General features: G+C 32.5%; 1 protein-coding gene across 1 annotated transcript in view; it reads left to right on the forward strand.

Annotated features, from left to right (window-relative positions):
- The window catches only part of LOC145679838 (epithelial serine protease-like), a 39,716-nt gene extending 20,565 nt beyond the window's left edge, over positions 1-19,151 (forward strand). The window contains exons 5-7 of the mRNA XM_081750357.1: positions 5,077-5,169; positions 13,277-13,416; positions 18,886-19,151. Coding sequence (XP_081606483.1) covers positions 5,077-5,169; positions 13,277-13,416; positions 18,886-19,050 — 398 coding nt within the window. The 3' untranslated portion in view covers positions 19,051-19,151. The remainder of the gene's footprint in view (positions 1-5,076; positions 5,170-13,276; positions 13,417-18,885) is intronic.
- The last annotated feature ends 505 nt before the right edge of the window (positions 19,152-19,656 follow it).

Raw genomic sequence — 19,656 nt, forward strand, 5'->3', positions numbered from 1 at the left:
AAATTTTAACACTCAGAAATGTCATTGTCGTTGTATATATATGGGAGGGAGCAATGTGCAGTTATAAACATTTTCTTGAAAAACCCTGATAAATAATAAAGATACGCCAGGGAAATACTGTCATGCCACACGATATTGATTTCCTTGACATTTTACTATAAAAAATAGATGTGAAACAATTTTATTAATGAGACTATATTGATAAATGACAGATTTTAAGGAATTTATCTGACCATTCCAAAAACTGTTCCAATCAACTCAGCGACCTCGAAAACCTATAAATGGAGACCAAATTTATACTTGTAGGACTTTTACTCCCTGATTTACTTCCATAAATAGCATTATAGGTCCGCCATCTTTAAAAATGGCAGCTTTGACATTCATTATGTATTTTACATGTTAAGAAACTATTCCAATCGACTCAGCGTCATCAAAAGCCAATAAATAGACACCGATATTGCTCATTTGAGATACTTGCACCTGACTTACACCTACAGTTTGTGGTACAGGGCGGCCATTTTGGAAAATGGCAGCCACGACCACCCTAGACCAGGAAAAACCTGTGTCCCGGTCTTTTTCGACTTCTTATGACCTATACTTACTGCGCTGGAAAGAACAGACTGGTATCCGGAAGTGAAATATTTTCCCGACTTCGGAGGTTTAGCTATCCCACTATACAGCTTAACATGGGATCTGAATCTCATGAGCTCCCACCGAGATTCTAACTAAGATCTTCAACTTCAAAGGTACTTGTCTCTAGTCTCTCAAACGGGTCGGGTTGTCGGGTCGGGTTGTCGGGTCGGGTCAGTCGGGTCAGTTCACTTTGGTCAACTGAGTTTAGGTTGAGCTTAAACTCGGCTGGAGTCGAAAGCTGCTGTTTTTCACTAGCTGCCTAATAAAAAACAGCAATTTTCAATTGATTTTATAGAAGCCATAAATCTATTTTGAACACTTGCAGCTAGTGTTTTTATGGTATATGCTTATTTTTGTACTTGTGTGTACTTTAATTTGTAAATGTGGAAGATTGATTTTACCAATCGACTGTAATATTAATATCTACGCCAATATGGAGTCTAGATTTAGAACAAAACTAGAAGTTGTTTAAGCAAGGCCAAAAGAAAGATTGGATATGGACGACCAAGTCCAAGCAGGGTTGCTCTGGCTCAGTGGTAGAGAATTCATCTCTGGTGCATGGTGTCCATGGTTCGATCCCAGCTTGTGCTAAATAGGCTTTGTGGTGGAGAAACGCCGTGTAGTGGGTTTTCTCGGGGTTCTCCTGTTTCCTCCCACTTTCTTCATTCCACCATTTCATTCATTTCTTATGGTCACCGTATCCCTTAGCCTCGGGGATCGAGGGACCTTAAACTGAATATTTCTTTTTATTTCACCAAGCCCAATGACATCGATACAAGAACAAGATAAACATAGTAATCTTGCTCTTGGCCTTGTTTTGGTGATCACCAAGTAGCGATGAGCATATTTTCTTGCTTTCCGTATAGTATGAAAGACCATAATCAAAATCACACTTGCTCTTCATTTGTACCGATGAGGCGAGCATTCTTGGCTCTTGTATAGCATGAAAGACCACAACTACTACGAAATGCAGGACCAAGACTTGACTGCAAGACAAAGGATAAGACGCAGTATTGATGACCAAGACCCAGGGAGCGAATTGTTTGAATTTCATTTGTTGGGCTGAAAGTGATGAAATAAAATTAGTACTTTATAGTTAAATATCATACTGTATTTTTAAATTTTAAATTACAAAATTCATATTATGTATCTCCTTACTGCAACTATATATACTGTAAAATACGTTTTAATTACCGAGAAAGAAAAATCAAAGTGGCACGAGTCCCGGAATCATAAGAACCTATTTTGGAATGAAAGTTGAAGGGATCGAAAATATCACAGGTGTTCTCGTGTTTTCTCAACCCTAGTCATTGTAGTTAAACGATTTCCTTTTGTCTCCGCCAAGAGACTCTTGCTACTGCCTTCCGAGAAGACCCCCTGCCGTCCAGGCAGGTGAGAACACTGACCTTGAATAAAAATTTCATCACATAGAACTAAAGCAAGAAAAAAATTATCCCACGTCGGACATTGGTAGCAGTTATAAAAAGAAATAACCAAATCTCAAAAGTGCCAAATATTCATTAAGATGCATATACAAATCCTCCGCTTGATCTAGCTAGTGGTTAACGTGTAAGACTTCGGTACACATGGTCCGGGTTTAATTCCCAATGGGAGTGCATTTTGGCGTTCACCCAGTGTCGTGACTATAATGCTCTCAAACGGATCGGGTTGACCCGACCCGACCCGACTCGGATCGGGTCAGCTTGGGTCGGGTTACGGGTCGGGTCAACTCGGGTCGGGTTGTCGGGTCAGGCTACTCGGGTCGGGTTGTTGGGTCGGGTCAGCTCGGGTCGGGTTGTCGGGTCGGGTTGTTGGGTCGGGTCGGGTTGTCGGGTCGAGTCAGTCAATTCGTGTCACGGGTCACACCTTGAGAGCACTACTCTCCACATAGCTATGAGAAAGCACAACACAAAATTGTGGAATCAAGCGAATGTAATTAGTAAAACTATGAAACTCCGTTAATGTGAGTTTTTGAAATGAAAAATATGAAACGAAATCTTTCAACTTAACGTCTCACGATTATGCCCTTTAGACCAAGGAAGACGATAAATAAGGCAAGTGAATGACGATGATATATTTGGTAGAATAAAATGTGGTAAGAAACGGGAATATCCCGAGAAAACGCAGGGACAAAATGGTGTCCACTACAAACTTAGTTGGCCGTAGATCGAACCAGGGACCTCACACACCAGAGTTAAGCGCTCTACCACCGAGCCACCGTACTCCCCAATCTTAATTTTTGAGAAAACCTATGTGATTGTCTTAATTTCAATATGTTTATTTAAAACCTTTATCACCTTCGTACATTGATTCGTAATGTTATCTTGTATATAGTTTTGATTTATCGCGTATGATATGAATACCTATTGCTTTGGTATTACTAAAATATTGTATATATTTTTTGACGGATCGATATTCATTTGTTTTGCTTTAGTGTTATGTGGATATTAATGTAGATAGTTTAGATAGGTTAAATTATATTATTTTATTGTTTTAACCAATATTAGTATTGTTAGTTTATTTAACAGATATTAATTTTATGTACCAGTTGGTTACATCCTCCTCTTAGGGATATAGAAATTCTGATGTTAATTATATTAATAATTTTCTTTATTTTTATTTTAATTAGGTGGAAGTATTTGCTTCTTGGCGACTTTGAAGTTAACCTTCTTTCTACTTTAGGCTACAAAAGAATATTTTTTTGTCGGTATTTTTTTCAAAACTTGAAGGACAGCTTATGTTCGCTGTTTTATATTTCTAACTTCAGAGGCTTCAGAGGTAAGAAGATTCGTAATGATGTGGTTCCAATTATGATCAACAACTGTACAGATAAGATATTCAGTCATGAAAAAATTAATTTAAGCTTTAGAAAATTCTGTTTAGGAGAATTAAAAAGAAGTTTCTATGTATGTATATACAGATTACATGTACTATACATATAATTGCCTACTGTAACTGCAATTATTTGATTAGTAGCAATTACCGAATTTTCTTTTAATTAAATTACATTTTTATTATCATACCCTTACTATTGGTATTATAATTGTAAGATGACTTAGAATTAGGCTTTTTCTTATTTGAGTTCAATGCCACGTAAAAGAAGTCATAAATAAATAAATAAATAAACATTTGTATACAAAAGGCATACAGTCATGCAAAAACTAATTACAATTTTATGAAATTTTATACAGAATGCAAAACATTTTCGAGAAGTTACTTATATCGTAAAAAATGTATGCTTCTTAACGAAATGTGACAGATGTAGTTAGCTAAAGTGATATTTAGGTGCGTTCAGAAATGGCATTATCTTAAACTAATACTTGATAAGTTGTCCATGCGATTTGATAATTTAAATGCATCGTTCTGGGGTAGAGTTAAATAGAATAGAGTGAAGTCCTTCGTGAAGTCCGAGGTGTATTTTTCTTCTGATCAAAATTCACACCAACCATTAAAAGCTGTCGCTGTTATCCTAAAAATAAGAACGTTTAATTTATTAATGTTCTTACTTACTTTAGGGTGTTAGATTGGCATGTATATATTTCGGTTTTTGACTATTTAAATTTTACAAGAGCTTTAAAAATATATTTTTTGCGTCTTAGAGTTAAAAATTTCAGTTTCAGAACTATCATGTAGAAAGTGTCCTACTAGCGAAGTAATTAGTTACGTTAGAGTCATTTATACTGAAGCATTGTAGGAACTTTGAATATGAATATGACTTGTAACTGGAGATACACATTGTTGAACCAAATAAATACAACTTCACTTTATAGAGACCTAAGTAATATTTCCATTTTCGAATGTGAATTTGAGATTTAGCACTTTCCTTGGCAACATTGAGATTATGTAACTTCAGGGAAAATAAATATTTTTAAAGTAGTAATACTAACAGTAAGAATGAACATATCATTGTTCAATAAGAAAAATACAATTACCTATATGTACAGCGTGGATGAGAAATGAGTAGGTGTTATAAATTCTTTTTGACATAATCCTTCTCAATGAATTTTGTGAAATATAAATGGAATTGTGTATGAACAAGCTCTAATTTAATGGAAGATATGTGACATACACTGTCTTTCTCCAATGAACGGTGATGAAATCCATGTCCCCCTGTAGAAAATCCCTCGGAAAAATAGTAATATCATTGCAAATTAGTGATTATAATCATCTTGCATCATTTATTCGTTGTCTCTCGGAGGAAGATTGCACTTCTACTTTTCACAACATGCGATCTAACGATCATCTTACATAGAAGAAGAGAAGACGTCATCATATTGTAAATCTGGTATGAAAGTTTATATTTCTATTTTTTAATGTGTACGTAGAGCAAGTTTCATTGATTTTGTTTCAGTACACGTTTTAAAAAAGGGAAGAAACTGTAGGAAACATAAAATATCTACTTACTTTTCACCTAACTAAATAGAAAAATATTTTAATTCTCAGGTACGATTAAACCCATTGCGTTGCCTTCAAGAAATGGAGACACATTTGCTGGAAGACCTTCCTTTCTTCTTGGTTGGGGCGCTGATGATGATGGTGAGTGTCTCTAAGTATATACTTATTGATGTATATACTTAGTTCAAGACTATTAACAGTAACCAAAAGATAACAACACATTTCTTCATATGTTTCGAATATACTTTTACGAGACGAAAATGTGCACAAAGTTGAGTGAAAATCAAGAAGTAAATATTGGTATTTTGTTCGGAGATAAATTAAGTGATTAATTGGAGGACAATCTGTGTACTTTTTAATTACCTTATTTCTGTTCTTTTACATCTCAGCAATATGCTTCAAGTTATACAATTCCATGAATAATAAATTAAAGAAAATATTAGAATTCCGGAAAATAATACAGACGTTAAAATTGACCCCAGTGCTAAAAATTCATTATTTAAGTACTATTTTCTTCTATGGAAATGAGGAATGGAATAGTTAACAAAAATCTTCAGGTTTTATTGTCGTCACAGTATAACAGTGGTTATCAGCTTTTGTAAGATTCATATATTTCAAATTCATAATTATAAATCATGGATAAAAATATTATTTTATTATTTCCAAAAGTGCTTTTACAACTATTTTTTATTAAGCATATTTAAAATACAATATTTGAATTATGATATTTAAAATGTTTGTTTTCATTTTACCACTTTCGAATTCTGCCTTCGTTTTGTTTCTCTGCCTTCGTTTTGTTTCTAATTTTCTGTTTACAAATATATATATATATATTTGCAAAAATAATAACTACCTTCAGTGTAATATGTACTATATTATTTTGCATTTTTATAAACAAAACATTTTTACATTTTTATAACTCAAATATACAAGATATTGATGCAATATATTTTGGCAATAATGTAACGTTCATTACAAAGAGGTTAAGCACATGTTACATACAACTTTTCATTGCATACACTGTGTTCATTGCAAACAAAGTTTTTGCATCTCGTGCAAGTTGATCTGTTTTTCCTGTCTTTTCCACGGTCACATATGGAACGACTTTTCTTTCGAGCTGGTTCATGTTCATCCTTGGCTGTATTCATGGGAGTAATTGGAATGTCACAAATGTCTTCATATTGAACGCTTCCTCTTTCGCAACTGCTATTAAAAAGTTCCTTCTTGAGTTGTTCTTTGAAGGCACGTAGTGAAGAAAAGTTCATAATATATAAGCATTCAATACACTTACGTCTATTATGTCGTAGAATGTGGCGATGGGACACGTTTTTGTCACTCTCTTGATGCTAAAATGCCGAATCATTTGATCCATGGTATCCACGTCACCTTTGTTTGCATTACAATCTTCTATGATTTGAGAATTGTTTTTTTTTTCTGATTTCTCATCTATGGCAGGCTGAGAACGCATTGTACTAAGAAGAGCTACAACTTTAGATATCTTAGGACAATAAGATACTATCATTACATTGCCTTGAAATATAAACATGGTTGTGAATTTCTTTCCCTCCTTAGGAACCGTGAAATCTGATGCAATTCTGGATTATTCCATCTTATTGTACCAACTAACCTTAGATGCTGCGAAAGCAAATCCTGTGCAAGTTCTAAACTTGTGAAGAAATTAACACACCTGATATTGTGGCCACTGTTCTGAATTTCTTCCATAAGATGAATTACCACTATTTTATCTTGTTCAATTCCTTTGAAATCTTCTGTGGTATTCCTCGTTTTACTTACATCTTCCAGACATATTTTATTTTAATGTCATATAGGGCCCAAATTTTAATACCACACTTTCCTGGTTTTGGCGATATGTACATTTTAAAAGAACATTTGCTTCTAACTGCTCACCTACTTTCATATTTGTTGCTGGCACATAAGCTTCAATCAAATACCCATTCCACATATCAAACAATTCCTTGATTAGCTCTAATTTATCGGAGGATTCTTTTCTGCGTCTCTCGGCTGCATTATCAAATCGCATATCTCATTAAGATTTGAAGAATATTATGTCTTATTATGTTGGAAAATATTGGACGCCCATCCGAGTGACTCCACAATTGATTGATAGATTCCTTTTTGGACTTATACACACTAATAAGTAGCAACGTATCTACAAACTTCTTCAGTTCAGTTTCATCCATTTCGTTCCATCGATCACGAAAAACCATCCGTTCCTCTGTGTTTGTCCATTTACATATCAATTTCAGTAGCGGAGGCCGAAAAAAACATACGAATGCAGGTGATCTTGAATCACATTCTCTAGCTGCAAAGTGTGAAGGTTCTACCTTTTCACTAACACTGTTTCTGCTTTGCATTCTACCTTGAATCGCTGTACGTAGTTGAACATGCCAAATTTCAGCAGTTTTAAGACATAAAATCTCATTATCTGATGTATTTGGTTGACCCAGTCTTCTTCAGAATTCACAGTCTCTTCCATACGAAGCAACTGAGCAATGTGATCAGAAGTAAGGTACTTTTGTCCTCTTCCACTAATTGTCAATACATAAAACACTACCGAAATCACTACTTCTGTTTTGTTGCCTATGTTGCATTGAAAGATTATTTCAATTTAAACAATAAAAGTCAAATTGATAGCCAGAATTTATATTTTACTTACATTTTGAAAGAAACTTATAAAAGTCATAAGCAGTACATTGTGCTTTTCACACTATAGGTATTATAGTTTACCGTGATTTGCACTTGAAAGATCTAAAATAAATAATTTTATAACTAACAGTGTAACAAATTCATGGCGCCATGTATTGGTTACTTAAGAAACGAGAAAGAGAAAATCCAAAATCATGTTGTCCATTTGATCCCATCTGGTAAACAATGCTTTATCATTCATTTTTTCAGAGAACATAATAAGAAAACCAAATGATACTTACGTAACAAAAAGAACCATCGAAAATAGGAAAAGTAACAACTTAATATTTAATTTGAGTTAAATCTATAAGAACGGTAAACTGCTAAATATAGCCGTGGGGTCCATTGGACTCCATTGGGAGTTCTAGGGTTAATAAGTACATGGATAATTTTAATAGTTTACTTGTTTTAGAGCTAAAATCCAAAATGATACATAAGTAGAAACAATTCTGAATAACTAAGGTAAATGTAAAAAAAAACATAGATGTATCCGGAATTCAAATGCTCAGGTACCAAACTTTAAGTTAATTACACATACTTTCTTATGTCTTCATTTTAATGATATAACTACTAAAGTTAATAGTGTCAAGGGAGTTCGAAATTTAGATATGCCATTCATTAACATCGAAAAGTAATGCTGATTTACACAATATGCATAAAAAATCTTACTAATTAAGCAGTTTTACTTCAAAAAGGTTACATCTAATTGAATTTTGTCGAATTAAAAATATATATTATAGCTTTAACGAAGTTGATTATTGGATTTTATAATCTGTGAGGTGAAAACAAAAAAAGAAAACATGGACTTTTAATTAAATACTTCATGTATAAAAATATATTCAAATAATATACTTGGTCTTACTATTTTACTATGAACCCTCCATATAATATACGTTTTACTCTTGTGTTTTGTTAGTTAATTTAAGTACATTTACGGCGAATTTAAAAGTAGTTTGGATGTATACATATCTGTCACCATTGGAAGAACAATAGATATAATATGATTTATAACAATACATGATTTACGTAAATCAACAAATTTTCCGGGAAAATAGAAACTATGATTTATTATTAGCAATGGCCAACATAGTTTCTAACTCCACAAATTTTCGCGTTTCGATTTTTTCGAAAACTACGCATAGAGTCATTTAGAGACTTTCGACACGTTAATGAACCACTCGACACTACTGTGAAAGTTACGATAATTTTATTCTGCAAAAGCGATAATACTTGACAATAATCCTTGCCCTAGCTATGAAACACAAAATCTTGCCCGTGAATGTAGTACTTGCAAATGCAGGAACACATAAACGGAATGGTGCGGATCAGTAGATTTTGAAAGTCTTACTGGAGAACTCGACACTTACCATACGAGGTGTCGACACTATATAAACAATGAAATTCTTCACATATTTGAAAACAACGTCCTTTACAACAAACATAAAACGCAATGAAATACTAGATGTAAATTTTCTACTATCTACATATGACTTGTTCGCAAACTTTGCTTCAATTCATTACAACTAAGTTGAAATACAATAACACTGAAACAATGTAGGCTCGTTAATAACAAACTTCGTTTTCAACGTGTTTTGCATCATATTGCTTTCAATATTTCACTACGCATAATAAGCAATAATCGAAAACCACAATTTAACACAATCATTTTCGGAATCCATATTCGAAGAATTCAACAACGGCTAATTTCTTCTAACTGAAACTGAGTTCTTTCACAATATTTTGCCAGGGTCCCTACGAACAAAGTTGCCGTAAGATAAGTTGAATTTGTTTTTCAAACTGCAGAAGAAAGATATATTAAGTATTGACAGTTCTGACAAGGAAGGGTCACGCAGTGGCTCCGCTGAGATCCGAACGAGACAATTGTGTTTGCATTTGAAATGCTATAACTAGATGAATCCCAAAGTTATACGTGCCACCGGGCGGAATATCATGAGTTACAACATATTTTGTAATGTAAGAACTACAAAAAAATACCTGGCAGAATAGTTTGAACCGAGTCATTTGTTCGGAAACGGTTGGGTAAGTGGAAAACTCGACCAACACATATCCCATCATTTTCAACGACAAACTTTTTAGGGTAAAAAAACTTTGTCCCAGAGTCCCCAGCAAGGCCCCAGACGGGGCCCAACTAAAAATTTTCAAATGGCAAGGGGGGTTAAGTGGCACATCATTTGAAAGCTGTTGTAAAATGAAAGAAAATGCAGCAAGTCTCGACTCTCTACAACAACACTGTGCGAAATGACGGAGGGTCAAAATGTAAACAAAAACTTAATTGAAAAGTCCATGGGTACCCCTATAAATCGGAAATGGTGAGATAAATATGAAAATAGGAAGGGAGTCTGGCATTATTTTCAAAGTACAACAATTTAAGTGAAAACATCTCGAGTCGAGAGTTGAGAGAAAAGTGAAAAGAGTCGAGAGTTGCTGCATTTTCTTTCATTTTACAACAGCTTTTAAATGATGTGCCACTTAACCCCCCTTGCCATTTGAAACTTTTGAGTTGGACCCCGTCTGGGGCCCTGCTGGGGACCCTGGGACAAAGTTTTTTTACCCTAAAATGTTTGTCGTTGAAAATGATGGGATACGTGTTGGCCGAGTTTTCCACTTACCCAACCGTTTCCGAACAAATGACTCAGTTCAAACTATTCTGCCAGTTTTTTTTTTTTTTTTTTACATTACAAAATATGTTGTAACTCACGATATTCCGCCGGGTGGCACGTATAACTTTGGGATTCATCTAGTTATAGCATTTCAAATGCTAACACAATTGTCTCGTTCGGATCTCAGCGGAGCCACTGCGTGACCCTTCCTTGTAAGTACTGTGTATTTGGAGCATTAGAGATTTTCTTTAATATATCACGATCTTGGCACATGTACTGTGCTAATCTAAAATCAAAGGTACATTACCATTAGGTTTATACCGGACTAAATGATCCAGAAGCTGAGAAAGTGTGCTTGTTATGTAACCTAAAACTATGATGTATACTCTAAGATGAACCAGATGGTGGTCCTTTTGTTTGATGACTTTCCTTATAACAAAGGAACTACAAGCCGAAATCTTCCTACAAATATTGTCGATTTATCCCCTAAATGCATTGATCAATAAAAACTAGCACGAGTTGTCACTTTAACAAGCAATGTGTGTCATCCTGAGACGCATGCGTACAGAGGGTATACTCTATCATAATACCAATTCTTTGCCTCCTTTCATCGACATATAATACCTTAATTTTGATTTACTGAAACTTATAAGATGGATATTTTTTCTTCAATAAAGCTTTATGTACCTATTGTTAGAGGCTCCTGATTTCTTTGCAACAGGCAAAATTAACTTCTCTGCATATGAAACTTGTCACTGAGAACCGACACTAACCTTCTATGTACTGAATGTTTGTTCTCGCGTGCGTGTATAATCACTACATTTGTCAGACCTTAAAGGTGTCGAGATCTCCTTAAATGACCCTTAAGATTTATCTGCAAGCATTTCAGCTCAACGTGTTCTGTTGGCATTTGTATGTCTGCCCTTTTGAGAGTATTTTAGTTAAACAGAAATTCATATTTAAGAGTTAATGACAATTTTAGATTATTTCGTTAATCGTATTATGTACAGATGTCATCCTGTTTCGTAACGAAGAACTTAATATGTGTATATTCTAATAATGACCAATCTCAAGAATTGAACGTTCACTTATGTCATGAAAACAAAGGTAGCTGTAATATTGTTAATAAAATGTATTGAATATCGAGTGATATTCCAGAAGACCAATGCTTTTCACATACAAAATCTCTACTTCTTACTATTGTTGAGATACAGTGGATTATGTATTACGTTTTGAGTGATTTTTGTATATTTATCGTTTTGGGGCAATTTTTTCTCGTTAAACGCTAGTAATGTGTTAAATAATTGTGTATACTTGAGTTGAAATATTTTCACACAGACAGTATGCAATATTTTATAGTAATTTATAGCCTGTTCTCTGGAACATTTTGTATACAATTTCCTGAGTAAAGGAATTAGTTTAATGAGTCCGTATCACTTTTTATCAGTTATCGGAAGTAACTAAATATAACTATGCTAATTAAGTCGTTGATATCCAAAACTCATTATATATATTATTCACTATTCCAAATAGTGCAATAACTATAACTCTTTCCCAACTTTTAATATTCATTATCATAAAATAAACTCAATTTTCGTTATTACATCCGTGATTTATTTATTTTGTTTAATCGCACGTTTTAAAGATGTTGATTGCGTTAATTATCGTAGTTTTACTAACGTTAGGAATAATGCACATTTATTGTAAAATAATTATATAGATATGCTTGTGATGGATGATGATATGAGTCAGTAAGGAAAAATAATGGCCTGTGTTTGTATACATTGTAAGCCAACTGTTACGAGCTTTTCTTCAAACGGAATATGTCTAAAAACATATTTCTTCATCTTTGATCACCATTATAATTTTAATGTTGAGATGTAGGCTATTTAGATGATTTTGAAATCCTATTACTGCAATCTTTTCATATAGCGAAAGTACAACGGAATCATCTACATATCGAAACTAAAATTTTGCATAAACAGAAGATTTGTTCTGTATATAATTAAATACAAAGTTATTATTAGCTGAGCAAAACAATATGCTTTTACAACAGAAACTAAATATTTGTGACAGTTTTGTCAAATAACCTTGGTTTCCTCAATTTTCTGATGAAGCCTCACTTAGTTGCGAAACTGTCACAAGTATCTAGCTTTTCATGTAAAAAATATATATTTTTTTTGCTCAGCAAATAATAACTTTGTATTCAATTTTGGTTTCATTTGAACGATTATTAATGTTTTCTTCTTTCAAACATCACGTAGAACATTGCAATGACTGTTGGTAACAGCAATCCTATAGCTACATCATCAAGTTCTCCATAACACTTCCTATTATATTTAAAATATGTTCACGTTAGAAATGATTTAAACATTTGGTATTTGTAACATCATGATCAAACTTCTTACTGAGAAGAGATCACGTGGGTTGAAGATGAGCTTTTCGGTGAATAGAGAGTACACATCAAAGTGAACTAATACGTCCTTACCACTAATTACCACAGAATTGGTTATCTTAAGAAAATCTGCAGATTTCTTAATATGAAGTGTTAATGAGCTTTGCAAATTAATCAGATATTTTCTTAGTGTATATGTAGGCGATTTTATAGTACTGACAATAATCACATGGGAATTTGTTGTTTTTGAATTTTTGGGAATTTATAGAATATAAAAAGCACTTGGGACTCACACAAAATGTATTATTGTTGTTTACCTTACATTTTTAAGAGGGCTGCAAGTTAAGTTTGAGTTTTTATTTATTGTTAAAAAGTACGCTACCAATCGAAAGTATTACTTATAATTTCTAGAAAGAATGAACAAAGTGAGATTTTCGTCAAAGCGACTCAATTTAAAATAATGTAGTGTTTGCAGTGTATATACGGGTATTTTATTACTAATATTTAAATTGATTGTACATTTTAGGCGATGATTCAAATAACAAGTATTTGAGGTGGGTTACAACGAGAGTGATAACCAATAACGAATGTCGAGAAGCAGGATGGTATCTAGGATCCGAGGGTCTAATTTGTGCTCTTGGTGGACCAAAACAAGCTGGATGCTCAGTAATTACTTCAATCAATTTAATTCTTGTGGTTATTCCACATTTCATTAAAGAGTTTGATTTGAAAAACACCTTTATATAGTTATGCTGTCCGTGTATTTGTTCACCCGGGAGACAAGATTTTTCCTGTGTTTCGTCCACTCGAGAAAGGAAAAAGTCTCAAACGCTACCTAATAGATACCCATCAATATCGGTCTGGTTGCAGAGATTCAAGAACTAGAAATTAAGTTCGTTTATGAGATTATCTTCAAATTAGGGGTGATAGAAATTGATCATTTTCTCTATTAGCGTTGATCACTATAGAGTAAGAATGATAATAAATAATTAGAACCCATTTCCTTTAGTTGATTAACTGGTACAATAATCTATTACATCCCCATGCTAATCTCTCTCCCACTCTTCTACAACATGAATTGAAACAAATATTACCGTTTGTGGTTTCAAGATTAATTAAGAAGATATCACATCATACAAACGAAAATACTTCACTTTGTATACACTTGACCCTGTAATTTTTTAACAGAACATTGAAAATGATGTAATGAAACGCAACACAAAAATGCTTTCCCATAAGTAGAAGCTTTGCTTTGATTATACTTAAACACAAACAAACTATTTGCTGAGCAAAACAATATATTCAGATAAAAGAACTACATACGTGTTACAGTTTCGCTAACTAACATTTTGGCTTCATCAGACACAATGTTAGTTGGCGAAACTGTAACACGTATGAGTTCTTTTATGTGAATATATTGTTTTGCTCAGCAAATAGTTTGTTTGTGTTTAACAAAAATGCTATAGAAAATATTTCAGATTTAAACTTTTTGATCGCTTACTTTTGTTAATTTGCATTATTTCGTTTATTTTATACTCCTTTTAATATCTCTTGTATTAAAGTTTTCTTCTAGAAATATGTGTTTGGGAGGAGGAGAGGGAGAGGAGAAATATAAGATTAAAATGTAAAATTACTACATATCGGACACTGCTAATTCACATGTTTTGCAATTGTATTGTAATTTAATTTATCTTTGCTGGAAGAAATTCTCCTAGTCATATTGGTTTTACTATTAATTTCCTATTGTAGTGAAATATAACTAGTCTGAGTTGAACATTTGATTTCAGTCCTTGTATACACTTTAATGTTTATATATGGGAATTGTTATGACAAACGTCACGACTCCCAGATCATAACATTTCATGGTTTATCTTGGGAAAAGTACAAATGGCATTTAAACTTTTGTTTCTTTACTAAAATCATTAGAGTTGATCTCTTACGTGTTAAAAATTCAATTACAAATTCCTGTTCGCACAATACAAAGGCTTGATCACTTTCACGACATTTGATCGTTTTGTGACTTTATCCATTACGACTCTGGAATTTATTAAATAAAGACCTAACATTTTCTGACCAGAGTGATACACAAATTTATTAAAACCAAAGTAGTGTGTTACAGTTTCAAACAATTAACGTTCTCTTCATTAACCACTCAATGTGAGGAAGACAATATTAAGTTGTTGAAACTGTAACACACTACTTTCGTTTTATTAAGTTTGTGTATTACTCTGGTCATAAAGGATTTTGTACGAAATACATAATGCAGGATGATTATGCTGTAAATTGATCTGATTGTTTATAAAGTATGATAATTACTGGACATAGTTCTTAAACCACAACCCACACTACACACAAAATGTAATCTATTTTCTGAATTAGAGAAGGTAAATTTCAATTGAACTAATAGATTTCTTTGTACACTCGAAAAGAAAGTTTAGTTGGTCAATAAGAGATAAATATTTATTTTTCTGGATACATTTCTTTAGGATTTCGTAGGAAAGCATTAGGCAATACTTAAAAATTCCGTACGTGATGCAAGGTACGCATAATTGTCACACAAGTCTAATCATATTCACAAAGACAGAATTGAAAACATAAGCGACCCTCTTTTCAAAAATGCATTGGTAAATGTAAAGAAAAGATAGGAAGAACCGTAGACAAAAGAGAGCGAACTTAGTTGACGAAATACGATTTAGTAAAAGCATCTAAAGTAAACCTGGCTGGAGTATTACTGTCACACTTGACAACACTATATCAGTGGTAGGCGAGCTATGGGATCCAAATAGTATTTTTTTAATAGTTTTTACATACGACAAAGTTAACAATATCTTAACATTTGAGAAGAAAATTTGAATTTCAAGTACGTATTACTCTCTTGTTGGATCTGAAGAAAATGAAATTAAAATTATTTTTCAATTATTGTTATTTAATTTAAAAGAAGTATACACATTAACATATAATAAGAAAACATATTATGTAATATTAAATAAGGATTTATTTCATTATAGCATCTAGTTATATTTCTGAGATACACTGAATGTTACGTTGATATTAATAAAAGGTTATGACTTCTAAATTAATTGTCAAATTATGAATCGTGTACTTTGACGTCCGGTAGTAAATGAAAATTTATTTTAATAAATGTTTTCTTCTTTCGATTTTTGTATGTGAGTAGCAAATATACGATGCTATTCTGTGTCTGTAAAATAAAGTGTGGAAACAATGCGTGTTTATTAATGAAAGACACATTGTGTGGAAGAAATAGCAGATGATTTTTTTATCATGAATATCATTATTAAAATTTACTTCAATAACAAGTATGTTTATAGAAAGAAAAATATTTCAATATTTCGTATTTCTTCGTTAGAAATTAATTTGGGAAAGTCAAACTGAATAATTTATTATTTGAATAAACATGCAAAGAGCCGAACTGTTACACATGATATTCTCAAGAAAATAGTTTAACATTTTGTTACGTAAAGGAACTTTAAAGTGAAGTTGCAATCGAAAAGGAACGCAAAAATAGAACTTATTTGAAATAACGGTGTACAGTGGTAACAGTAGGGTCGCCAGTTTGAATTGAAAAAGAAACTGAAGATCAGAACATGACAATATTCCGTAATGCAGAACATTTACGTAATTGGGGATAAAAATTTGCAATTGATTTTTTTGCTTGTTACTACCAAGATAACATTTATAATGACAACTACAAGCTATTTACATTGCTTTTACTGCTATTACTAACCAAATACATATTTACTAACTAAAGTAACAAATAATTTAGTGTTATAGACATCTACCTTAATATTAATAATTGTTGGAGCTCCTCGTTGTTGATGAAGAGTTTTCGTTTAGAACCGTTTTATAGGAAAATGACGTGAAATTTTCTTGTCGTTTTCTGGTAATTCTCAAGTTCGTCTTAACACAGTTTTCAATACACTAGCACTTGTTAGACATGTGTATTGTCAACAATGATTTATTATTTTGAAAAGTTTTGTGCACCTGGTTTCTCGAAAAACGCAATCCACAATTTACAATGGGTTTCACTATCCTTTATATCAAGTATTTGTATTACAGATTTCCGAACAGAGAGCTCCATGAAAATGTATTACCATATAAACTAATTTTAGATTTCATCCAAATCAATAAAATACAAACACAAGAATGAAAATAATGTAAACCTAACTTTTGTTAGAATAAAAAACATAATAATTGCTATTAGCTAACAATAATAACTAAGTGCAACACATACTTGTATTAGAGATAGGAGTACCACTATATCATATTTCTGCTATTCAAATTCGAACTTCAATCAACCACAGTTAAAGGGCATAAATGACATATAAAGGACATAAATTATTAATAATACCTAATTAAATTCCATAGATTTAGTTCATTTGCCAGTAGACCCAAATAATGTACTTCGAACTGAGGCACTTTTGGACATTAACACCCTAGTTAATGCAATATATGATCAACACTCTCATGTACAGGTTGTATCATATAAAACAACAAGCCCTTGTCTCTTCTGCACTAATAGACACAAAATGCTGAAATATTATACAATGCAAATATCGAAAAGGGAAATCTTTTGACAAACTACAATACGACCAGGTACACAGTGTTGCCAATTGCATATAAAGTTGATTTTTCAATTGTTTTACGTCAGGTTATTACATATTGAAATCTACATGTTTAACTGAAATATACAGAACTACATTTATCATTAAATATCTCAAACTGAGAATAACACAGTGTCTTATTAATATCGAAAGTTTGTAGACTCTTATAACAGTAATAAAGCAAAAGAAATGGGTAGGGCAGTGCACATCCAAAGTATCGAATACTATGATTATGATATGACAATTTTCAAACGAAGTTACAAGTAGTTATGGTTTTCCTTTTGAGAAACCTTTTTTAAAAGTATTTCTTAGATAAATATCACATACAGTTATTTAGATTTTTTACAAGAAGCGTAAAGACAACAAAATTGATTACCAGAATTTAATATCCCAAACCATTTCAAAAGTATGACAAATATTAGAAAAGTTTATAACATGGTTAAAATTACAGAATAGCAAGAATTTGTAATTGTAACTACCAAAACAAATTTTCATAATATTACAAAAGCAAGAAAAAAAGCAAGTTTCAAATTTTTCCCACAATTACATGACTTTACGCAGAAAATCTACCTTTTACCCATGTTTTTAATATATCTGAAATGGTTTGAAATATCAATTTGCTAAAAGGAAGGCAACATTTTCGTTCGTTCATAATTTTGTTGTTCTTTCAAATGCATCATGGCAGGATAATAGTGTTCGACACTTTGGATGTGTATTGCCATATTCGTCTAATTTGCGTTATCACTGTCATGGAGGTTTCCAAATATGGGCTGTTTGTGATACTCTAAGTCCGTAGTTCGAAAAATTCTATAAGAAATTGTCATTATAAGTATTCGTTTAACATATAGATCTGAAATAGGTAATAATCTGAGCTACCGACATTTAAAAAATCTTGATATCCTTTTGACAATACTTTTTGTCTGGTGGTACAGCAGAATATGTGAAACAATTTCCTCCAATTGATATTAGCTTCGTAAAATTTCAGCTTTTTCTGTTAGTCTGGACAGGCTGCGTCAAGTTAAATCGTTTCCTGTGTATATGGACTTGTTGTCATTCATAACCGCAACATAAAATTTATACAAATAACTTAAATCTTTGAAAGAAAACAGTTTTTGAGAATAACATTTATAAAAGTTCAGGTCTTTGTCTTTTTATTGAAATGACGAAAAATCCTCAGTTTATGCCCAATAATTATCTTCTATTATTGAAACTAAAAGAAATTACGCTCCTCAAGAGGAATTTTAGTTGAGTGATGTATTGTTAGTACAATGAATTATCATTGATATTTCTCTTGACTTTCTAGGTCAGAACTCACTACATTTCACTTAAGTATCGCCTCAATTGACCTAGGATGGTTGGTGGTTTCAGAAAAATGTGCTAAGAAATGGAACTACTCTCTCTATATTTTTAAAGTACCGATATAGTATTAGTGTACATAATAGTATTAACAATAATATTAGCAATTCATAATATTCCTATGTTAATTTTATAATTTGTTCATTTCTATTAACAGGGTGACAGCGGCAGTCCTCTTGCTGTGATTGATGGAGGAAAATTTGTTCATCTTGGAGTTTATTCCTGGTTCGATGGTAGATGTCCATCATCTATGCCTATGGGTTTTACACGAACGTCTTCCCATCTAGATTGGATTGCAAGAACAACAGGGCTAAAAGTTTAAAATATTATACAATATCACCTATCTACTACTGGAGTGTCTGTAATATCAGTTCAATAATTTATTTTGTGTATTGTGTATTGTGCAAGGAATAAATTTGAATGTATAAGAAAGAAGTATTAACTTTCCACGCTTCTGTGATAATTTCCTGAACTGTGCATGATGATGGTTTACCCGACTGCTTGGAATTCTCAACAAACTCCTACAATCTTTAAAAGACTTAAACCAACCAAATATTTTTGTCACAGGGCTTGCTCATCAGAAGCATGCGGTTCTTAGGTAGATTTCTTCAGTTTACATCAATTCTAAATGCATATCTTTTGCTCCAGTCATTTCGAAATTCAAAGACACAAAACACGGTGCAATGAAACCAGGAAAACTTAAGATACTCATGTAATTGATGTTTAGCAGTAACCTATAAAAAGAAAATTGGAATAATTTTCAGTCTGATTGAATACCATTCAACAATTGATTCCTTATTGTATTCTTCTTGTGGCACGCTCAATTATTGTTTTTGCGTTCTAAAGTCATATAAGTTAACTCAACTGAAAAGATAGGAATTGGATTGTTAAGTTTTAGGTTATTCTGTGATGGAAGGAATTAGGACCT

This window comes from Thermobia domestica, chromosome 2, assembly GCF_964235325.1.
Source record: "Thermobia domestica chromosome 2, izTheDome1.hap1.1, whole genome shotgun sequence".
NCBI classification, from domain to species: Eukaryota; Metazoa; Arthropoda; class Insecta; order Zygentoma; family Lepismatidae; genus Thermobia; species Thermobia domestica.